At 42.2% G+C, this 24,917-nt stretch overlaps 2 protein-coding genes across 10 annotated transcripts in view; one reads left to right on the top strand and one right to left on the bottom strand.

Moving 5' to 3' along the window:
- Positions 1 to 19,093, bottom strand: part of frmd4a (FERM domain containing 4A) — an 89,302-nt gene extending 70,209 nt beyond the window's left edge. The window contains exon 1 of one of the 2 annotated variants that reach the window (XM_062563045.1): positions 18,765 to 19,093. In XM_062563045.1, the coding sequence (XP_062419029.1) occupies positions 18,765 to 18,809 (45 nt within the window). In that variant the 5' untranslated portion in view covers positions 18,810 to 19,093. Of the gene's footprint in view, positions 1 to 1,999; positions 2,396 to 18,764 lie in introns of those variants that run through there. The other variant, XM_062563046.1, reaches the window with a different exon arrangement.
- LOC119196678 (receptor-interacting serine/threonine-protein kinase 3-like) lies at positions 12,957 to 24,850 on the top strand. 8 transcript variants are annotated; one of them, XM_037452584.2, is made up of 13 exons: positions 12,957 to 13,081; positions 20,944 to 21,101; positions 21,242 to 21,426; positions 21,598 to 21,943; positions 22,029 to 22,174; positions 22,256 to 22,305; positions 22,500 to 22,655; positions 22,766 to 22,848; positions 22,982 to 23,056; positions 23,604 to 23,678; positions 23,807 to 23,858; positions 23,981 to 24,217; positions 24,298 to 24,849. In XM_037452584.2, exons 3-13 carry the CDS (start codon positions 21,275 to 21,277, stop codon positions 24,303 to 24,305), a joined length of 1,380 nt encoding a protein of 459 aa, XP_037308481.1. In that variant the 5' UTR covers positions 12,957 to 13,081; positions 20,944 to 21,101; positions 21,242 to 21,274; the 3' UTR covers positions 24,306 to 24,849. The 8 variants fall into 8 exon arrangements, with proteins under 8 accessions (XP_037308481.1, XP_037308482.1, XP_037308487.1 ...); XM_037452585.2 differs by lacking the exon at positions 12,957 to 13,081 and adding an exon at positions 19,223 to 19,698; XM_062563048.1 differs by lacking the exon at positions 12,957 to 13,081 and having other exon boundaries at positions 20,716 to 21,101; positions 24,298 to 24,332; positions 24,746 to 24,839.
- The last annotated feature ends 67 nt before the right edge of the window (positions 24,851 to 24,917 follow it).

The following is a 24,917-nucleotide window of genomic DNA, read 5'->3' as shown; positions in this document are numbered from 1 at the left end:
TCTCCAGTTTACTACAAATAATGTTGTGCTCTTTTGTGTACACTGCTCCTCCGAGAAAGACCCCAACATTGCTATTCCTATTTGGATGCCTGGTTTACTTTTCACATATCTGCTGCTGTTTATTGGCAAACTGAAAGAAATGAACCACAATCACTATTATTTCTAGACAATCACCTGTTTTCCTGGAGGGTGAGAAAAGGCATGTTGAATTTAGATTACGAGGTGAGAACTTTGAGAGACTCCAGCCATTGCTCGTCATGCTGTGATTCATTCACAAAATTGACTGACGCCAAAACTGACACACAAAGAGCGACTCTGAAGCATGTGAAGCTCAATGTGGCTGACGAAGATAAATTATAAAAAGTCATTTAGTCATTGGAAGTCATTCCCAGAGCTCACGGGGCAAATCTGGCATGAGAGGCAGACAGCACAGATAGAGCAGGCTTGATTCCACGCCATAACTTTGAAGCCAAGTCCCTCTCCAAACAGTCCGCTAACGCTCCTCTTTGGTTTAGATCATGGGCCTGTCTGCAGATACCAATTACAGAGCTCAGGTTAACTGCCAAAGACACGGCAAGGGCCCGACGGACAGACAGGTGGGCAGACAGTGAGACGTAGACCCTCTTGGCTTCAATGTAAAAGTGTGTGGCTCCTCCCGCACAAGGGAAAAGCTACAAAGAAATGGAGGTGAGCGAGGAGAGGTGAGCAGACGGGTGTACTCGGGTGTGACAACACCATCAGGTCTCCCCGGGGGGCTAAACCCTTCCAGCACCCTCACATCTCCTGAAGGCTTGGGTGGCAGTCGTTATTGAGCTATATATTAGCAATATTATGCAACCAAAACTGTAAATATAAATGCACAGTTTCCTATCTTAAGTTGGTGGAGGGTTTAAGGATTTCTTTGGATCGGATGGGTCTGTATCCGTGGTGATAACACAAAAAAGGGGGAAGGGAGGGTGGAATGTACATGAGAGAGCCAGGTTGTTAAATCCACTCCGTCCTCTTGGCGAGAAGCAGTCTGAAGGGGAAGAATTCCTTAGAAGTGGAGAATAAAGATGACCAAAAGAACAGTGATTTTGAATAAAAAGCTGATTGTAATTGGATTTTGGATTTAATTCAAATATTAATAACATTATCCCAGATTCAATACTGCAATGCTTTGTCCACCACGGTCTGTCACACGTTACACTCACTTAAAAACTGTATGTCTCAAAACATAAAAACCTAGCCGGAACAAACTGGTTTTAATCTCAGATCTCAACTGGCAGAGAGACACCTCTCAGGGTCTATTACAGTCAATGCAACTGTGCGGGACGTCACATGCAGGCACATGGATGCAGACAAATAACAAAGCGTGCTCTGACAGAAACACTTATTTCATTAGCTGGTTCTGTACGGCACAGACACTCACTGTCAGCACAGCGAGACACCAAACTAATGGGTCCCATGTCCGATGGAGACACCAATATCCAACACAGAAGCTGCTTTAAGCCAAGAACAATAGTGCATTGCCACTTTTAGATATTCGCCCAATTCACTGAACACACTGAACCTCACACATCATCCTCCACTCCTTCCTCCTCTATCCTATATCAAAAGGAGAACAGTGGTTTGTACTAAAGGGAGCTGGGCACCACTCTGAAACACTGAGTCATTCTTTCAACGCAACCCCTTGTTAATATGCATGGACACACACACACACACACACACAGACAGAAACGCTAGTGCATGTACACATTTTTACAATATCTATCATCTGAGACCTCCCGATGTCTCCCACCGTCTCCCAGCATTCTGCCCACGGCCGCAGCAACCTCAGTAGCTCGGAAACTTCTCGGCGTGGGTTTTAGCATCACCACGGCGACAGAAGCACGTACTGATTCATTGCAGCAGCCCAGCAGCTCCCAGGGCATGCAACGTCCCTACACCCCATTCCGGTGATTGATTCCTGTGGAGGAAACTATAAGTGGGATGCTCTGCGATCCCCATGGTAACCTACCCGCGTCCTCATTGGAGACAGCAGTCCCTCCATGGCTGATTCGGTCGGTTCCGGAGGGCTCGGGTCCCCTCAGCTGTGTCAGTGGATTTTCAGAGTCCGCAGATAGATCCTGTTAGAAACGCTGTCTCATCCTCAGAGTGAACATCTCTGCTACAAGCCCGGCTCCCTACCCACCCAGAGAGCCCCGTGCACTGACAGGCACACAGAGAGAGCCTGTGTGTGTGTGTGTGACATGCACACACACGCATACAGTGAGGAGCAGGAGGAGTGACGGCCGCGCCAAAGTCCTGGTGCTTCCTTCTGCCGACCTGTCAGTTGCTGTGCAATCCTCCCCTGGAAAGCTCATCTATTTGAATGTGAAATGTCCATGAAAGGTCTCTCTCTCTCTCTCTTTCTGTGGCTACTTGCTCTCTCTCTCTCTATCGCTCTCTCTCTCTCTTGCCTGTCCCCATCTCCCTGACTTTCCCTCACTGCCTCCAGCTACATTTGTTCCCTTCAATGTGGCAAATGATTGCAGGTCTTTTTTTTCTTCACCGTACAGCTCTCCTGCCTGTGCTCCCTTTTCCTCTGCCTCTCTCTCCGTTTGTCCATCCTCACCCACAGCTACCCATAACCGACAACTCCTTGTTCCCGCCCAAGCTGGGGGGGTCAAACGAGATGTACATTTATAGTGTGCGTGTGTGTACAAGAAGTACAAAAGAGAAGAGAGGCCACTACTATTGTCCGGAGGGACAATATTAGCTCCTAATTGCCTAGCAACCTGATCACTCTCTTCTCTTAATAGACAAGGCATGAGTCATCCTCTTCAATACACAGATGCCCTAGCACACACACACACACACACACACACACACACACACACTTGCACACACCTTGTCCCTGCTTTCCACATATACAGGTGAAACTCGAAAAATTCAAATATTGTGCAAAAGCTCATTACTTTAAGTAATTCAGCTTAAAAGGTGAATCTAATATATTAGTATATATATATATATATATATATATATATATATATATATATATATATATATATATATATATTATATATAGCCATAATCATCAAAATGATATCAAATAAAGTAATGTATATCTCACTTTGCATGTAATGAGTCTATATAATATATTAGTTTCACCGTTTAAGTTGAATTACTGAAAGTAATGAGCTTTTGCACGATATTCTAATTTTTCGAGTTTCACCTGTACACACACTCCAACAGCTACAGCGGCACCAGACCCTACATTCGTGACGTGTAACAGGTCTTCTGACGTAACAGAGGCTGTTATGCTCTTGGTTTCATACTCGTTCTTGCTCTTCACGGCGGGTTCACGGCCCGTTGCGTGTAATGTAACGGAGCTGCCGTAAAGACAAACTGCAAAAACCAACAACGATAGCCGAGTGCATCTCTTTGTGTGTGTGTGTGTGTGTGTGTACTGTGCGCGTTATGTAAAATTAGTTCTTCCTTTCAAATGGACGAAAACACGGACAAACCATCACCACTATTCTGAGCTGCATTTTGCCGTTGCCATGGCAACAATGTCTATCAAGGCAGGAGCACGCAGAAGCAGTGAGACCGTTAAAAAGTGAAATAAATAAATAAAAGCGCGCATTCCTGCGACTGTTGGCTTTCTCAGTGGCAGCAGATGAATCTAACTGTAGTGAGGAGAGACAAGTGGTTCAGGCGACTGCCTTCTGCCGAGTGCAAGCGGCCTCACTGCTCGGACTGCATGACACCAAGTGAAGAGCTCCTCTGCCTCCCTCTTGCCTTCTCCCAATTATTTTTAGCCTGCTTCTCTGTATTGACCCAGATAAGAAAAAAAGCCCAGATACAATTAAACAAATTAAGCACAGCAGACACCGCCGCTGAGGATCCCTAATTAGTTCTTATGCACCGTGTAATGTGATGTAAGGATTAACTATTGCACTTTTGTAATAACAACATTCATTATTAAATTCACAAATTAATTTACAGCCGGTCTTGGAAAATAATGAGTTTCTCCTTTTCTATAGTATAATAAAATAACATAAATGGGTCCGATGGTGTCAAAGTGTGTGTGTGTGTGTGTTACAACACAATTTGAACCCCTGCAGCTGGTGCTCAATAGTCTGCTGAATGATTAGTGCTGACAACCTAAAAACACATGCCGACTGGTACATCGTCACATGACCGTTGCGACGATGATAAAGCAGAGAGTTGGAACCCGCTGTCGCATAACTGCATTGATTGCAGGCTGGCCTGAACGACAGAGACATCTACGCAGGACCATGTGTGGACGAGATCAATAACATTCGACCTGCAGGTGGCCCTGTAGAATATTCATGTGAGCTAACGCAGTGACGGTGCTGTCAAACTGATCAATGCTGAGGTCAGTGTCTTCACAGTGAACAGAAGACTATTTTCCTGATTTTGAAGGATTGGGTTCTGTGTATTCTGGTTTTAATTGGAGTGTAATATTGGAAACTGGGAACAAAATCATTGTTTTGAGGCCTAGATATTGAAATGATATGCAATGTTCACAATCACTGAGCTAACGAACATCTAAATAAAATGAACCCCAATGCACTTTATTCATAGTCATGTATGCCATTTATAAAACGTGGTTAAACAAGGGATTTCCCATAAGAGAACATTCCTTGGTCCACTTCACATCAAGCAATTCATCACTTCACACAGTACATCGGCATAGGACCATATGATACATATGATACAGTACAGCCTCAAAAAGACATGCACACACAGGCACACCAAGCAGACAGAGATGAATAAATAAACACACTTTATTAACTGTCTGTACCACACACTTAATGATGATGTAAAAATTGCTTAAGTGCTGCAGAGGTTTCCACATGGAGGCAGTGGGAGGAGCTTAAATGCCATTATCCAGCTGACCTCTGACCTCAGAGAAGTGGTTGACCGATGGTAGTTTCCTATATTTTAATTCTAGTTTATTTTAATAATGTTGGCTGAATACATATTGCGACTTTAGCTTGGCTTAATGTGTGTTAATTGGGAAGAGGTAGAAATGGTGTAGAAATACATTTTTAGGATGAAACCACATAGAAAATGAGCTTTCTTCCCCACCAGGCATGACGACCATGTGTCTGTCAAGCCTCTGTGACATACAGCCCGATATATATCACCATAGTGCATTACTGCTGACAGTGAATGTTAACCTGTCGGCAAATCCCACATGCACACACACACACACACACACACACACACACACACACACACACACACACACACACACACACACACACACACACACACATATCATCCCTGCCCCCAACTCTTCCCAGCCATTAATAACCCTGCCCATAGAAATGCATAAAGGAGAGCATGTGTGGTTGGGATATAGGGGGTGATAACTATTGTAACAATCATGGGACAATACTGCACAGTGCAGTGCACACCGCAGTGCATACTGCCCCTAAACCCATCTCCACCCTCTTTGTCTCCCCATCCCCCTTCTCCCATTCCCCTCTCCTCCTCCTCACTCCTGTCCCTGTTGGCCCAGCTGGACCCCATAATGAATCCCTGGTGAGTTTTTCTATAACACACACGTGAAGGGACACACCTTGGTCCAAGTGGTTTTATTTATCGCTCCACTGCCTTGCGGTTCTAGTTCGCTTCTACCTTTTGATTTCTATATTCTGCAGTATTAAATTATTGCAACAATACTTTCAGACATGTACACCATTTGCATATATTCCATGTTAAAACAACCGCATCATTGAGATAATGTACAAAAGATACATTGAGTACAATTATGAAAATGCTGTAAAATTGTCTCTGTCTGTGTTTCTAGCATTGAGCTGTACTACGCCGCTGCTAACAGACTGTAACTTCACAGGGAAACAAAAGACTTAATCAATGATTGTGAATTAAGCTACACCGCGGTAGGAAAAAGGGCATTAGAGGTTATTTTCTTTCTTTTCAGGCAGCTCCAACTTGAGGCTTCAGCTCAATCTCTTTTTGCCTTTTAATCTGTTGTCCCATCTGTCATTGTGGCCATTTCAAAGGACAGACAATATTTTCTATTTTGATATCTGCTATTGAACAGATAGTTCAATAGTGGAATTTAAACTAGGGAATATCTGCTAGCTTTAAAACAAGCCTCTATCTGGACGACCCACCCAGGTAACCGAATTCAACAAAAGCAGGTTGGCAGCCCGGTGGAAGAGCATAATAGAGAGAAAGAGACAGGTGGAGAGGATGAAAAAAAAAGAAGTCATATTCTTCGATGTTCACTGTGTGTGCCGAGGTGTCTGGCTGGGAACAGAGGGACCCATGAGTCAATGTGCAACCCTGTCACAGGATTACACCTAAATCAATGTCACGGGAGAGAGAGACCGCTGCTGATTCTTATACACGGCACTGGGACTTCTACCAATAGCATCGACCCAGGTGGGATTTGGAGAGACGAAGATGTGTGACGGTTTACAATCACTGTAAATACTGATGGAGAAAAAGATTGGAATGGATCCTTACATCTTTGGGCAAACAATAAATCATTGTCCTGGAACAGTAAAATACTTTAAGGTTTGTTTCGTTTTGCACATTTTTTTGGGCAGGACCAACAGAGTCTACAACGGCCATCTATTTTTTTTTTCTTGGCATCCAAATTGAACTTCTTACAAAGGCAAAAGAGCAATTAGCAAAATTGAAATAGGCAGGTCTCTGTGATTTTTGTGGGATTAAAGTAGTAAGCCGTGAAGAGTGGTAATTATTGTCTAAATCAATTAACCACAGTATCATCATTAAATATTTAAAATCCTCCTGCCTGGTGGGTACTAGGGTAAGCTGCTGTACAGTAGACGGCTTAATCCAGGAATTATGCCAGCAGTGATAGTTTTAAAACTCACACACATTTACACACTTAACATCCGAAGACCTGAGAGAGCTTTCAAAAAGATTTCAACGCAGTTGGTTAATGCTGTCGTTTACCATGATATACTGGAGTGACAAATTACTTTAGCCCATTCCCATAGCCAAGGGTCCTGGCCATGTTTGAGAGAGCCAGTTTGATTGTTGCCGGAGGGAATTTGTCTGAAATCCAATCTAGAGTTCATTAAACCGCAATCCCAGGAAACATGCTGCACATGCACATTGGTACCCCCATAGACCCATGCACACGCACAACATGTCATCCACTAAGCACAGAGATATACATTTGCTCTGTGTGGCCGCCCTCATTGGCCTGCAGTGATGGCGGTGGTTAAAGGGAGCGGGGGGAAAGCACCTCTTCTCTCACACGTCACTAACGCTCAGGGGGAGGAACATCTTATCTCACTACTGCAGAGAGACGGAAAATTAGAGAGGGAGAAAGATGGATGATAGAGGGTAATGTGAGCAGGGTTTTGCAGGAGAAGGACATGAAGGATAGAGAGAGAGAGAGAGAGAGAGAATTTTTAATCAGTCTGATTAACATAACTTCCATCGACAAAAGAAGCAGCCTTTGTGGTTCCACTGATTGAAAATGTGTTGTTTTTGCCAGATTTAACAAAAGCATAATCATCCAACTGACTGCATTTCTATTTCCCCCACAAGAACACATCTTGTAGCAGCTAAGAAGCTTCTGCTAGATGCTATAGTGGCAGCACTAACAGGAAAACTACCCTGCCCATATTTGTACATTGATGTATCTTCCCTATTTAAATGCACATTTGTGTTTGAAAGAAATACTGAATTAGTTCTATTCCTCATGAGCCCCGGTATAAACATGCCCGATGCTATGAAGTCACTCCAGAACGGTCTCCTGGCAACTGTTGTCAGGGGCAACCAGCGTTCTCTGCAGAGAGCGAAAGAGAAACACATAGAGAGTGACAGCGTGGTTGAGAATTGACCGCGGCTAGATTACCGCTTGCTGTGTCTTCTTGGCATCAACATGCATCCCTAAGTCGGCCATTATTTATCATTCAAATGATAGCTCATACAAAAAGAAACCTGGCTTTGCATGTTTAGAGTACTGATCATGTTTGCAGGCACAGGCACCCAGAGAAATCTGACCTACTTCTATATTTGTCACACATGCTGTACACTCACACACATGCCCAAAGCATGGCCAGAGACTCACTATTGCGTGTACCAGTCCTGCCGACGCACTACCCACGCACAACGACACACTGCCCTCTGCTGCTGAACCGCACACAAAGCACGCAGGTGCTTCCGCAATCCAAATAAAATACGAGACAGTACAAGATTTTCAACATTCAACCTGCATTAAATGGATTAACACCATTTTTGTAAATGGTGGTCATGAATAATGTGAAAAAACACAAAGATACAGTAATCAATCATTCAGAGATAATGGAAATAGTGAGTTCAATGTGCTCTCTGCATAATAAGATCTTGATTCCCATTACTTACTGGATTATATAGAAAAACACACTTTTATTTATAACATGCATCTCTTTGTCGTGGTGAACCTTTGGACTCAATTACAATTACATCGTTGTCCAAGAGTACGTAGCACTGGCATGCATTGATTAATATATCATTCAGATACTGATGACCCTTCTTGGTGTGAAATCACTCCTCTGTCTCAGGGTTTGATAAAGTAATCTGGTATCTTTGCAACTAATACTGATTCAATAAACTAAAGGCTCAATAATCCAACATTACCTTTGTTTGACTATGAATTACTCAAAATTGGTCTAACATAAGTTAAAGAGATGGCTTGGAGGGAAAATATATATTTTTTCTATTCAAACTGGGATTTTAAATATTTCCATTTAAACTCAATGGCAAGATTGAAGATTAGCAAAGAACATGTATCTGTCTGCACCTAATACAAACCACCGTAGGTAACAATCTATAGAGCATAAACTAGAGGGGGGGTGAGAAAGCAGACATGACTAAAAGGATTAGGGCACAAATTTGAATGCGCTAGTGGCTCTTTTGCAATCATAGTATGTTATACAGACATGGGAGAGCAAGTTTTACCAGCAGCAGTAGCTTATGACTGGGATGGCAGAAGTAGACACAATGCTGATGACAGAAGCAGAAAGGTATAAAACACTCTTCTCTCTCACTCCCTGCTGCTGAGATGCCCGATGGCTCTAGAGGGGCTGCTTGGTTTTTACTTTCTCTGAGATATGCTGCCTTAAAAAAAGCCTAGTCTGAGGACAAAGGACAGTTAAAATAAAAGAAGTCTGACATTCAGTGTATTTTTTTGTGTAATTTGTCTTCTACAGTGACGGAGATGGAATACTTAACACAGAGTAACTTTGTCTTACTCCTATGCGAATAATATTGATACGTGGCTTTGAAGCAATACTGAGATGGCCTGCTGGCTGGTGTGTGGCTGCTGGGTAATATATTATGCATTACCAAGGGGATTATTGTGGCTAAGGTCATTTAATGCCTAAATCAACAGCTCTGATAGAAGTAATCAATCAGTGATAACATCAGTTTGTCAGCTAGCAGCACCCAGCTGCACGGGACAAAAAGCAGACTTCATTTATTAGTAACAGTCGTGAATTGCTTTTATCCTTTATCCTACTCCTTTTGTGTGTGATGTGTGGGTGCGTTTGTATGTGTCTACATGTTAACGGACTCGTGGGGGGATGCCATTACCAGTCACCTGCCGAGAAGAAGCATCCACTGGTGACCTTCCTGCTTCCTGACCTGCTCAGAACTGGTAGGGTTGCATGTTTAAACTATAAACTATGTTTAAACTGTGCTGAGACCACCTGAAGAAATGCCATTCAAAGAACAACACACAACACAAAGACACACTCAACCTGCTGAGACCTTGCGAATTTAGAGAGCACCATTTAAAGCATCAAAATGCACATTGTACCCTTTCCTAATGGAACAATTGACTTAATTTACATCTGATTCACAGGTTGATAACTCCCTCTAGAGGCAGAAGGCAGATGCTACATCAGAAAGTTGACTGCACGTGATCTGTGCCGTCATCGTCCTTCTGCTATTGCTTGACAGCAAAGTCCCCAGCTTGTATTTGTGTAAATAACACAAACAAATGATCCCAATGATTTTATTGTTAGCCACAAACTTTTTTATTTTTAACTGAAACCGCATAGACCAAGATAACAGCGCAACTGTATTATTGAATGAACATCTCTCAACTACAGGACCCACCCACTACAGAGGGCACACCCTGGACCTAATCACCACTCAATGTCTAAACTTTTTACAGGTGGCTGTGACTGATTCTGCCCTCTCTGATCATTTCTGTGTTTCAGTTCAACTCTCCTTGCACACAAATGTCCAAACCAAAGTTGTAAAAAGCATTACAACTCTGAAACAATGTTTTAGAAATACACTTCAATTGTAAACTGCTGCAGAAACCACAAATAAACAGTAATGCCATTAAATCATATGTTTGCACAATAACGCCTTCTCCACTCTGAAGGGTTTGTTTCTTGTCCGGTGACAGGGGCTCACTTTAAAAAAAGAGGAATTAGCTTAAGGTTCTTTTCATGAATATGAACAAATTCACCTCAAAGTAGGTAGCCTGTAGGTAGTTTGACCTACACTATATCATTTTGAACGGCATATAATAATGTGTTTTGATATAATATGAAAGAAATGTTAAATATATGTGTTTATGTTTAAATATATATATGTATCTCTGTTTGGTAAAAATGTGAAATTAGCAATTAAAGACTAATCCTGATAAACATTGGAACCGAGAGGGTGAAGTGAAAGGCTTGGTGAGGGAGTAAAAAGCCCTTCTCTCCACCTCTCATTTTTTAATATATTTTTCATTCTTCTCAGTAAAGGTTAAATATTTCAAATGTGAAGTGTTTGACGGGTCATATTAGCTTCCCTGGCAGTTCGTCCTGCAAAGTGCTGCTAACAAGACAGCTCTTCATTATGACAAGGACCTGTTCTTTGTTAACTCACTCCATATGGAAGAGAATCAGTCCCACCGGGACCTGTGTCAACCCGAGTGTAACACGTCAGCACACTGTCGTGCACACACACAATGATACGCACCCATTTCTAGCTGGTAACACACACAAAGGGTGAGAAAGTGAACTTGGAAGCAAATAGAGATTGGTCTTTCCACTCAGACATCTGCTCAGTCCCAGAGACAGATGGCGAGCCAATCAGACCGCCTATGGTGCCTCTACTACTCTCCTGCCTCCCCCCCCCCCCCCCCCTCCTCTAAACCTGCATCCTGGCACGCATCACAGGTGGCACCTTGCAAATGGGATGCCGCCATTGCCCCGGAAAATAATCTATGTATTTATTATATTAAAAACACACAGCAGGTCAGCAGAAAAACAAAATTGTGAATCCAATTTAAGTTCTCAAAATATTTGTTCACAGACTATTAAAATTGATCAAAGGCAAGAGATGACATTGTCAACCAGACACAAAAGGCATTAGATTCGGCCATGACTCAAGAAACTAGAATGCACTGTGCTTATTGTGTGTTTATGCTTCAACGCGGCGTTATCCGCACTGAAAGGTTCTTTTCCAGAGTTTGACCTTAAACAGGAATGTAATATGTGGGCTTCGCCGCGGTAAATTTCCTGCTAGCCAGTTGAAAAAAAGAAGAAATCTCTGAAAGTCAGTGCAGGGATGTCCTTGAAACTGTCTGCTTATTCAGGAGGCCTTGATGGAGTGCACCATATGGTAGGTCATGTGTGAGTGAACGGCTCGCGTGTGAATGTAGAGGTGTGGGCGTGGAGGGAAGAAAGCTGCGGCTCTTTCTAGTCTTGCTGTTCAATCAATAGAAATGGCCAGTGTAGTACAGCGAATGCAATTACACATCTCAGCCCACGTTTATGCACAAACCCACAGACATCCACCAAAGATTTGCATAATTAGCTGGCCTTGTTTCATCTGTGCAATTTCAGAGGTACCAGAACAGAGATGGAGAGCCTTAATAAACATCAGGAGAAAGCCAGAGAGACAGGGAGTGACTAGCAGACTTTGATGAGCATCTGCCGGTTTGCACATGCTGGGTCACGTCCTGCTCATTAATGGCTGCTTCATTAACCCCTTCCTTGCATTACCTACACAAGATAAGGTCAGTTCACAACCAGGCTCACAGCCGACCAGCCGTCAGATGCAAAAGGAACGCTGGCACACTGCAGGTTGTCAGGACTTACATTACAGTATCGGGTTAAATAAAGGTCAAATATTATACATCTCCACTGAGAGCCTTCCAAGAACATTAACATGCAGGAAGGGATGCACTGAGTGCAAAAGCACACAACCTCTGCAAACACTTCACATATTTACACCTCAGACCTTCCTATGTACACACACACAAACTCACAAATGACCACAGCTGAGCGAGCAGCTACTCTGGTGAAGTCAATTAGAATTGAGGTGCCTTCACCTCTGCAGCTCATCAATAGTCCTTAAACAGGCTGCAGTGGGACCAGCTCAGAAGATTTAATGGTATGCTGTAGGCTTTCACACAGACACTCACACCGACCCTTATACATTTATTCATGTGGTGAGAGGTGAGAACTGTTTTTCTCATCTGCACATTTGGTTACTTCTCTTATTTACATATTTTCTCCCTCTCTCCCTTTGGAAAAGGTGGTATTCTAAAATAATAATAATAATAAAATAATGAAACCCCTTTTATCTTAATAATTATCAGGACTGTGATCATGGACAATTCTTAAAGCTGACTAAAGATATTGAATACTCCAATCAATATCAAACCAGAGCCGTGACCATGACTTTGTGGACTCAGCGATAAACATTGCATTCAACCTTGATGCAACTTATTATGAAATATCATTGAGATAACAGCATAAACCTGAAGTGATCAAAGTTCAAAGGAGTTTATGATGCAGGTGTTAGTCATCCATAGCAAGGAATCCATTGAGAATGATAAATGTCTCTGAAGCTCTATGGGTCGCTTTTTTTTTACTACCCTGATTATTTTCTAATAAAACTATGTATATTTAGATATGGCTCAGTGTCAATATTTTATAAACCCAGTATCCAGCAACAGTAGGCAGCTGTTTCTGATGAATACGCTAATATAAATCCCCCATGTCAGCAGTCTATCTGCAAATGACGGACAGGTAACAGTGGCTGCTTGCCGACCTCAGCTGGTGGGGAACCTCAAGTCGCCAGAAAGGTAAAGACAAATGTTTTTCCTGAGGAGTTGAAAGAAACTAAACCAGAGGAAAGAGGAGAATAGATTTCACACTTACGTTTTCTCCTGTGTGATGACAACGTTGCTCTATCCCTGCTGCATGTTAGTTAACATGTTAACAACTTGGGAAACATTTGTAACAGTCCTGCATATGGTGTCCAATAGAACAAATGTTGATACTTTTATTTCCACAAAGTGTACTGTAACTGCTGACAGATATATAGTGTCAAATATATAGTTCAAGCCTTATCTCCATTCCGGACTTTTGACGCATTATAACATGAAGCAAAGCAGAACCCATTCTGAATATCATTCAACCCTCTGTTCTGCATTCAGTCCGTAGCTTTACCGAAATGTATTGATTTATTCTGTTTGCATACCCCCTCTGATATCACACTATCCAAAATGTGTTTTCATATTGTTCCTCTAACACAAACAACCTATTGTATTAACACGGTTTACATTTCCTTTTTGTTAAAGGGAACAGCAGGTTGAGGTGAGGTGTGTAACATACTTTTATGTGTGTTGTAAAGTAGAAGTGGCTCCTTCCCACTGCAGCAACTACAGAGCTTTGGTTTGCTGACATCAGCAGAACGAGCTCTTCACTCAGGCATGACTGGTCTGCAGTCAGACTGCAGCTTTAGGAAAATGATTAAGTGGACAATTATTGTGTTTTTTTTATTACAGAGAAAGTGGCAAAAAGGAAAGTGGAGAGAGAAAAAAACGACATTCCCTATTGTAGGACAAGATTCTAAAGTGGCAGATAGTGAGACAATCAGTAAAAGAAAGAAATAATCTAACACCACACGTGCGTGTGTTTCTAATGCATAGCCTACTAATCACCAATAGGAGGTAAAAGTGGATAAACTGTTTCAGCAGGAGCACATTGAGATTAGGTTACTTTCAGTTCTCACAGTGATATACTGTATGTGTGTGTTGTGTGTGAATGCAAATGTGATACCGACTCACAGCATTTGATTGTGTGACTATGGCATGTGAACTACTGAATGATCCGTCCAACCAGATGCACCAAAAGAACCAAACACTCGTGGCCACAGTTCCATACAGACACACATACTTACTATAACATGTTATCTGCTTCTCCTCCTGTTTCATTGTTACTGGGTAGTAATCAATCCTCCCAGTATGATGTCATCCTGCTAACCCTCCCCCATACTGTTCAACCCTCTTCCATGTGCACACCGGTGGCTCTATCGCAGCGTGCATCACATCAGGAGTGGAAACTACAATGCTAATCTTAATCAGGAACTACCTCACAACACTACTATAATAATCTTTCATTGTTTCATTTTTTTGGGGATGAGCACTCATTTTGACTGAACATAACAATTAACTCATATGTATGCACACACACACGCAGTCAGTACATCACGTCATAAGCAGTGATTTGATTACCGCTGAATGAATCCTCTGGCTGGATCACAGTGAGTCATCTGGTCGACATCCTCAGTGACGGGGTAATTGAATGAGGGGTTGTAATGAGGAGACATAGACGCCAACATGAAGGGCAGCATACAGGCGGTGTTTTCTGGTTTCCTCTCTTTCTCAAGTATATATGAGCTATGTATATATATATATATATATATATATATATATATATATATATATACTGTATATATATACCTCTTTTATATGGTTATCCACATGACTTTACAACAAGCCACACACATGCAGAAATAATTGCTTTGGTGGGTCCTCCTCCACTTCTCAAGCGCACGTTTCCTACAGGAAAAAGGCGGACGAGCTCAAACATAAACAATGGTGGGTCTGCTGTTCCCTCTCTACATGCACAGCAGAACCCTGCAGCAGGATGAAAATAATCCTTCTGTGTTTGTCAAGATAGTTGCCCTCCTTTCTCTTAGCAGCATTCACTCGGCCAAGTGTCAACTGTCCCTGCATGTTGTAACAGTCAGTCAGTCAGACAAAACAAGAGATTCACAAAAAAAAAAAAAAGATGAGCCAAAGGACATTGAGATAAACTGTGTACTCATTTCTGACAGCTTTATCTCCGTCTCTAATTAAGATTGCATTTGACATTTTTTCAGCATGTGTTCAATATATGATAAACCCTGGATTAGCAGCATGAAATAACTAAATCCTCCAACTGAAGCCAGAGATATGTTGTTGGATTTAGTCTGTAATAATGTTCTTTACCCCAATATGCTCATCAAAGGGTGCAGGTTTAAATAAAAAAACATGTTTCCTTTGACTATGTTGGCATTTAAATGGTACGTCGTGGCATATCCGTCTCATACAGCTGCTAATCCGTTCAGTGAAGCCTCTAGCTGCTCCAGTTCTGATTCAAAGTCAAGAGGACAATCTACAATTGATATCAGATGATGCCATCTTGTTTCTGATCTGGTCCAATATCATATGACTGCATGTCTATGTATATCTTAGCTGGAGACTGGCTTGTAATTGATCCCTTTATCCTTTCACTAAAACAGAAAGCCAGACAGAGAAAGATGCACTCTCTGTCCATTTTGACATAATTTAAATCAAATCCCCCCCTATCTTGGTTTCATACACTTATAAAACTTGACTACATCTAATTAATCTGATGATGAAGTGCAATAAAAAAAAGCAATACTCGGATACTAGCAACAGATCTCATAAAATGCCCTGCTGCTTTTTGTCCAATAGACATGAGCCCATTTGGTTTTATAGTGGAGCTGTAGTACATCCGGGCCAATCACATTAGTTGCAGACCAATACAGCCAAGAGGAGAACTAAACTACAATTTACTACAGTTATTTTTTTGTATGAGCCATAAAGGATGCATTGCAGCAAACAAGAAAATGTAATTTTGCTTGTTAGCTGTAACTGAATGAGGTCACTTCCTGCCAAAGCTAGCTTCAGGTTGGTAAGGGAGTCTGTCTACGCACATCACTGGTGTGAATGTTGTAGGTCCGCGCTCATTGAAGTATTTTTAGTAGTTACTCCAGGAGATAATCTCTTATTTATCCAGATGATTAATATTGACAGAGGTAATCAGACATTTGAATCTTAATTCACTCTCAGCCTGAAGGAAAACACACACACACACACACACACACACTGCATTAACTCCCTCTAATAATCAATATCTGAAGTTCTGAACTCGTCAAGATGAATCCAAATGCCATAGATTTTGTTAAAACAAGTCACTGGGATCTGTGTCATTTGATATCAATCTTGTTCAGTCGGTATTTTGGGGAAAATTCAACACAGACTAGATTTAACTTGTTCATGTCATGTTCGAAGCATGGTGAGCTTAACAGCCATTGATAAATATCTTTCCCTAAGAAGACTTTCTGTGGGGAAGAAAAACCCACTTCCAATTTCGCACTCCTCTTTTAGCCCTGCCCTAAATCACTCACACTTCCCTTTTTTCCTTCCTTCTATTGCACCGTCCATCATCTCATAGACTCGTGTTCTCCTTTTTACCTCAAGTGGGGTGCATGGCCTATCGCCATAGTAACAGACAGCCGTGACAGGTGGAGATAGCAGGTAGTGCGGCGATGCATGACTGCCCCTGCAGAATGCCAACACTATAGAATGCGAATGAGCAGAACAAGAGCTCTTACAGAAAGTCACCCTGCACACAGGGTGCACTTTCAATTCATTAAAGCTTATAATCAGAGAGGTCCCTGCCTTATCTGTATTCTACACATGTAGCAAAGACACAATGCCATTGTCACCATTGCAGACCGACATAGGCCAGAGAAGTGTTTTGTTCACGCATGTTGTGTGTTTCTATTTCTTTGCCTCTCCATGGTTAGATGTGATCCAAGCCAAGCCAATCTGTTTCATGTCAATAAGGGACTGGATTCTACAATAACAAGATCCTCCTCTGCAATGAGCACAGTGTGTGTTTGAATTGATTCAGTCTAGAGGTGGGAAATGATTGCAAGCTAAAGTCACACTCTCTCTCACACACACACACACACACGTACTTCCCTGCAGCAACATATTTACACTCACCGGCCACTTTATTAGGTACACCTGTCCAACTGCTCGTTAACACTTAATTTCTAAGCAGCCAATCACATGGCGGCAACTCAGTGCATTTAGGCATGTAGACATTGTCAAGACAATCTCCTGCAGTTCAAACCGAGCATCAGTATGGGGAAGAAAGGTGATTTGAGTGACTTTGAACGTGGCATGATTGTTGGTGCCAGAAGGGCTGGTCTGAGTATTTCAGAAACTGCTAATCTACTGGGATTTTCACGCACAACCATCTCTAGGGTTTACAGAGAATGGTCCGAAAAAGAAAAAACATCCAGTGAGCGGCAGTTCTGTGGGCGGAAATGCCTTGTTGATGCCAGAGGTCAGAGGAGAATGGCCAGACTGGTTCGAGCTGATAGAAGGGCAACAGTGACTCAAATAACCACCCGTTACAACCAAGGTGGGCATAAGAGCATCTCTGAACGCACAGTACGTCAAACTTTGAGGCAGATGGGCTACAGCAGCAGAAGACCACACCGGGTGCCACTCCTTTCAGCTAATACAGGAAACTGAGGCTACAATTTGCACAAGCTCATCGAAATTGGACAATAGAAGATTGGAAAAACGTTGCCTGGTCTGATGAGTCTCGATTTCTGCTGCGACATTCGGATGGTAGGGTCAGAATTTGGCGTCTACAACATGAAAGGATGGATCCATCCTGCCTTGTATCAACGGTTCAGGCTGGTGGTGGTGGTGTCATGGTGTGGGGAATATTTTCTTGGCACTCTTTGGGCCCCTTGGTACCAATTGAGCATCGTTGCAACGCCACAGCCTACCTGAGTATTGTTGCTGACCATGTCCATCCCTTTATGACCACAATGTACCCAACTTCTGATGGCTACTTTCAGCAGGATAATGCGCCATGTCATAAAGCTGGAATCATCTCAGACTGGTTTCTTGAACATGACAATGAGTTTGCTGTACTCAAATGGCCTCCACAATCACCAGATCTCAATCCAATAGAGCATCTTTGGGATGTGGTGGAACGGGAGATTCGCATCATGGATGTGCAGCCGACAAATCTGCGGCAACTGTGTGATGCCATCATGTCAATATGGACCAAACTCCCTGAGGAATGCTTCCAGCACCTTGTTGAATCTATGCCACGAAGAATTGAGGCAGTTCTGAAGGCAAAAGGGGGTCCAACCCGTTACTAGCATGGGGTACCTAATAAAGTGGCCGGTGAGTGTACATGCCCTTCACACATGCCATTTTTACATCTCTATAGAAAGTCATAATACATTAAATGGCATCTGTCCCCGACACAGACCACATGTTCAGCACCACATCCTAATGCCTGCAGTGGTCTTTGTGGGATTTCTCGCACACTTCCCCACTGCAGTGGTTGAACACGTGGAGGAGTTAGACTAGTTTTCTGAGTCGGATGCAAAAAAACAGCCTTATCTTTAATACATAAACCGACATCAGAGCTTTACCACGAACTTATTGTAGGATGTTGGGGCTTCTAGACGATAGTGAAATGGCAGAAGAAAAACAATCAACATCCCTTTCAATGATGCGACAGCTCCCCTCCTGTTTTAGTGGCCGGATGAGCAGAGAGGGATGAGAGAAAGCCGCACCAGAGGAAAAAAAGATACAAAGACAGACAGTAGACAGAGACTGCAATACTATACCCTGAATACTATACGAGACTCACCATGAGCAAACACACGGCGGATTCTGGCATGAGTTGGACAGCCATGATCCTCCTATGGATTCTTGGGAAAAAGGAATGTTGCCAATCTGCCGGAGGGATTCTCTTCCTTATCCTCGTCCTCGTCGCTCTTATTCTGAGTCCTCACGCAGGAAGCAGGCTCACCTCTGTCCAGATGAAGTGGGTTGACTGGTCCCACCACCCTGTGTCCCCAAACACCTCCCCTCTGTCCCTCAGTGCTGCAGACAGCCTCTGGTCTCTAATTGCAATGCAACAGTCCCTGGAGAGCCTGTGACTCCCCAATCTCTCTGTGACTCCTCAGACTGAGAGTAAAAGCAATCCCGCTTCCAGTCCTTTGATCTGAGAGCAAAGCGGACCCCCCCCCCCTCTCTCCTATTCCCTCCCCCCGCCCACACTCCTCCTTTTACTTTTAAAACACTCCCCCAAACCCTTCTGACTAAGGCGCCTCTTGCTAAACGCTGCCCTCCCTCTGTTGCTCCCCCCCCGCCTCGGTTCCCCAGCGTGCTCTCCTCACAGCACAAAGCACATTGAGGCGTGCTCGTGGGTTTTCTGTCTATCCTCTCTTCTCCTGAGGCGGTCCAGTCACTGCTCCACGGGATGTAACCTGCATCAGCGAAGCTCTCCTCCACTTTGGAGGGAAAGACAAAAAAGCTCACCTCTCTCAGAGTCTCAGAGATCCGGCACAGAGAGATCCCCCGCTAGGCTGAGCCTCTGCCTCCGTGCATCTGACAGTGAGGAGGGCAGAGGGTGAGGGGGGGGGGGAGCAGCCAGGAGGAGAGAGAGATGGAGTGAGAAGAGCATCTATCCACTGGTCCACACGGTAATGAGGGTGGGTGGAGGAGAAGGGATGCAGAGAGCGACAGCAGACCCCGCCTATCGATGCCAGACAGGAACGGGGAGGCAGCATGGGATGAGAGTAAGTAAACCTCAGCAGCAAACTTCACAAACAGATGATTTAGACCCGTGGTGGCTGTCATTTTCACAGACACCTGGGGGTCCGGACTAGGGGCGTTTGGCAAAAATATTTAAAAAAACATTCACAGCGCATAGAGGTAATGAGAGAGGACAGGTATAGGAAATGAGTGAATAATACAACTAATAAAGGCTGTAGCTGCTCATTTCAATCAAATATAGCTTGTATTAAAATGTTATGAAAATCATTATCTCATTGGTGCATTTCTCTATTTTCGTTTGTGAACAGCAGGCTGCATAATCATGGGATTTTCCTCAAGCACAGCATTTAAAAACAAGCTGTAGAAGTTGATTGCGTACTACAGGTTTGATATGCCTGTGTTTGGGTGTAAAATACTGGGTATAAAAAGCAAAATGAACACGATCTTTGAAGTACTATAATTTTTTGATTGACATGGCGTGGCATTCTCAGCTAAAATTGTTCTCTACACCGATCTCAGAAATAGTTGTTCTTCTATAAGAGTAGTGAGAGAGAAGTTATGTTGTGTGCCAACAGAAATGTGTGTTAAAGTCATTTTGTGGCATAATATTGTGGCATAATATTGTTATACCAAACGGCGAGTGTTCGTCCCTCTCTAAACTTAAATCTAGCAGTTTTAGATGATTAGGTGCGGCCACCTAGCGAAAAGCCGGCTCGTTGTTATTGAGTTGAAGTAACATTACTAGGAAAGAGAGAGCTCCCGATCTGGCGAGAAGCTGAATTCTTTATGTACTTCCTTGTTTTGTCTGTTCCAGTTTTACAAAAGAGAAAAAATGTGATCAATCCTGTTTGAGTGACAGAGTGACACTAAACAAGCAAGACTTGTCGTTCATCTTTGCTCAGAAGGAAAAAGTGTTAGCTAGCTGTCTATTGCTGTCCAGAAGAAACGCAGGCTGCTCATTTCAATTAAGTATAGCTTAAATCAAAATGTTATGAAAATCATTATCTTATTGGTGCATTTTGGCGTGGCGTGGCAGTCTAATCTAAATTTGTTCTCCACACCAACAGAAGAACGTGGTAGTTGAGACATTTGCTTTCGATTCAATGTTTCTTACAGCTCCACCACAACTGTGTGCCCCGTTACTTCCTCTCACTGCGCATGCTCGCTGGCACTGACGAACCACCAGGAAGACGAAACCCGTTTCGCTCGTTTTTATAGACGTTATGAAGACAGCAACAGAAGGAACAATAACCCAGTTTGTATTTCAGAAACGCGGTGACCACAAAAGAAAACCGAAACTGCTTTGGGCACCGCGCTGTCCGACGGAAATCGTTCTGTCTGCACTCATCCCTTCAAGCGCGTGGACCGAGTGAACGGAAACTGAAACTCGTCTTTAGTCTCTGGGTAACTGTACCGGAGATACGTGGTGAGTACAAGGCAGCTTTTTGATCACGTCTTCACAACGAAGCCCATGTTGAAAGTCAGTGTAACAGATAGCTAGTCAGTTATTGAACCACTTCATTTATGTTTAGCAGAACTTTCTTTAATCCTTTTTTATTTTAATAGATTTGAGGTTGTTGTACCTGCACCCAGCAGGAGATGGCGCAGCAGAGCCACAATAAGCCAGTTGGTGACGAAAGCTTGGAGGAATGGGAGAAAATTGGCTTTGGAGGATTTGGGGATGTCTACAAGGCCCGGCACAAGACCTGGCGCTTTGATGTGGCCATTAAGATACTTCGTAGAGATGTTTGGTAAATGTAGAAATATCTACAATATTTCTGTGACTTTAAATGATATATTGATAAAGTCATGCACGTGTTGTATTTTGTATTTGTAAATTGTACATTTGTAAATTGTAAATTGTATTTCATGGTCTTCTGCTTTCTCTCTACTTATTTCAACAATCCCTTGTCTCATTGCAGCACCTCCCCGTCACTGTGGGACGAGGCTTCTGTTATGAGTAGGACTTCCTGTCCCTCTGTGCTGCGACTTTATGGAACCTATAAGGGATTTCTGCCCATTGGTGGAGAAACCGTGCAACGGAGACCAGAAGGAGAAACCTCGCAAGAGGGACTAGTCATGGAGTTCATGGAAAGAGGATCTGTTCAGTCCCTGTTTGAGGAGCTCTCTGGCCCTCCACCATGGCCTCTGGTCTGCCGCTTGGCCAATCAAGTGGCTCTAGGAATAAACTGCCTCCATCAATTGAACCTCATGCATCACGATCTAAAGCCAAGTAATGTACTGCTGGATGCTGACCTTAACGCCAAGGTAGAGTACCCCTTCGACCTAAACGTTTATGTTCAGGTCAACTTTTAGGCTGATTTAATTGTTTGTTTGATATTGATATCTGCAGCTAGCAGACTTTGGTCTGTCCAGAGTGTCCACCAGTTGTATGGTCCCCAAAAGAGAAACCGGCCGCCCCTATGGTTCATACAAGTACATGCCTCCTGAGGCTTTTAACCTATCATATCAACCTGTCCGTTCTTTTGACATATACAGGTTAGACATTACATCCACACATGATTTTACTTTATATATGGTTAACATGTTACTGAAAATGTCTTCCTCTCTCTCGATTAGCTACGGTATCCTGCTCTGGTCCATCATCAGTGGCAAAGAGCCTTATCCAAGTAGGTTGTTTAACTGTCCCAATACCCCCAATTTAGGTTTCCAATCTTTTATGCAATGAAATCCCATCTTACCATTTATTTTCCTCATAATCTTCAACTAAAATAAGCCCTGTTTAAACTGTACATGTCTCTTTCCCTCATTCAGTTATGTTTGTATGTAACCCTGCGTACTTATCTTATTACGTGCAATGTAGGCAATAATTCCGAGCTTGTGGAAAACGGGGTCACTAGAGGGGACAGACCTTGCTTGAAGGAATTTGTCGAGAAGAAGGAAGGAGGATTGAACGAGCTGGTGGCTCTCATGAGGCAGTGCTGGCATCACGATCCCTCCAAGAGGCCCCTCATTGAAAGTAAGTGTTCATCATTATCACCACATTATATTAGCATTTTCTTGTCTGAACAATACGCTTTGAAGGCAAGCTGGACATATTTTAGAAATTAAAAATAACGTCTGTTTCAGATGTCCATAAAACCACTGAGGCGGTGTTTTCAAAGCAGAAGAACGGAATTCATGATGCAGTCGGTCAAGTCTTGAGAGTACCGGTAAAACTTATAACATTTGTTCCAGAAAATGAAATATAGTGCAGATTAATCATGTTTTTTAATTAGCGAGGAATACTTCTAACTTGTTCATTGATTTCTCTAATAGATAATATTTTCTCTGTTTTTTCCTCAGAAGGCACCAATTGGTAATCAACCATGCGAACGGACCATGCCAAATGATACTGTCGATTACAGGTCTCCAATACAGGTGTATATTTTAAATAAATTATGTTTTGATGAAATTGGAAAGTTTATTATCACTGGAATACTGAAACTACCTTGTGGTATATCAACATTTAGCTTTACATTTAGATTTACATTTAACATTTATATTTAACATTTAACATTTAACATTGACATTTATATATAACATTTAACATTTACATTTAGATTAAATATTTATATTATTTAACAACTTTGTGTTACTGCCAAACATTGTACTTGGAAAAGTTGTTGCATGTATTTACATGATTTTGTCTAAATGTTTGAAAAAGTGACATGTGAATATTGTCCTGCTCTTTTTATTCATATGATAACGCTAAATGTACGAAAACTGCGCTGGATTTTAGAACATGCAACATTTTACAAACGGCGCCCCATAATATAAAGCTAAACGAACACGATCTTTGAAGTACTATAATTTTTTGATTGACATATATGATGGCGTGGCAGTCTCAGCTAAAATTGTTGTTCTTCTATCAGAGTAGTGAGAGAAAGTTAATAATAGATAATATTTTCTCTGTGTTTTTCTTCAGAAAGCACCAATTAGTAATCAACCATGCGAACGGACCATGCCAAATGATACTGTCGATTACAGGTCTCCAATACAGGTGTATATTTTAAATAAATTATGCTTTGATGAAATTGGAAAGTTTATTATGGCTGGAATTCTGAAACTACCGTGTGGTATATCAACATTTTTAAAGCAATATTGACTTACAAAGCTTTTTATTTTAAGATCCAGGATCCAATCAGAGTTTCTCCTCGAGAAATGAGTTGGGCAGAAAAAGGTGAACATTTTTTTCACTGTAGTGATGCTATTTTTCTTCTTTGTGTAAAAAAAAAGATCTAAAATGAGCATGATATTGGTGTTTCATTACATTCAAATGGATTCTCATGTATTTTAAAACAGGAAAGTTTGTTGATGACAACAGGTCGGAGCTGATTGGAAAGGTTACCAGTGTAATGGAAATAACGGATCGGCTTGGAGAAATGGTCCACAATGACGCCCGCCAAACGATGAAAATATTATCAATTCCGAACAGCATGAGAGAGCTTTATAAGTCATTACATTCAGGAGGAGACGAGGTCAAAGCAGCCTTCTACGACGCCCTCAAAGAGCTTCATCCCGAACTAGTGGAGCAGCTCGGTAGGATTTCCTCCTGCTAAAGTGATGATGAGTTATTAACTTTTAAATCACATTTTTAATCTCCTTTTCTTTTTAACCAGGCGGCTAATTCTCAAGAAACAGACCGTTTCTACAGGTGTCAAGACTTTCCTCGCCCCTCATTCTACACTTGAGACAATATGTATGTCAATAATTTGCTTAACGTTATATATTATTGTTTTTTCTACACTTGATGACGCTGATGATGTTGATAATGATGATGGTGAAGCTAGTGTAGTGTACATAATTATAGGAGAAATGTTTAATGTCAAAGATAATAGGAGCTGGGATGACCAACAGGCAATCTATGAGTTTGGCAGATCAGCCTTCCCGGATCATAGCGGAACTTATATAACTTATATAAGTTATATAAGAGTGCTGCAGCTTTCCTGATGTTTAATTCAAGATGAAATCATAGCTAAAAGCAACCCAACAAAGAGGAATAAATGCAACAGTTTATGTCTCTTGATGTTGTCAAGTCTTATTGTCTTTGTCCTTTTTTCTTAACAGATATTTTATTTTCTGTTTCCTGTACTTTTGCATAGTCAGATACAGCCAAGAAGCTACTGTATATATACTGTCCCAACTAACCAAACAAATAAAGACATTTAACTTCATAAAAACAAATTTCGGCTTCGGCTCTTTTTCTTTTTGTTCAGAAAGTAAGAAACACTGTGTGTTA

The sequence above is a fragment of the Pungitius pungitius genome, chromosome 6 (assembly GCF_949316345.1).
Source record: "Pungitius pungitius chromosome 6, fPunPun2.1, whole genome shotgun sequence".
Lineage (NCBI taxonomy): Eukaryota > Metazoa > Chordata > Actinopteri > Perciformes > Gasterosteidae > Pungitius > Pungitius pungitius.
Note: the sequence above shows the minus strand (reverse complement) of the source record. Positions and strands in the feature narration are given on the sequence as shown.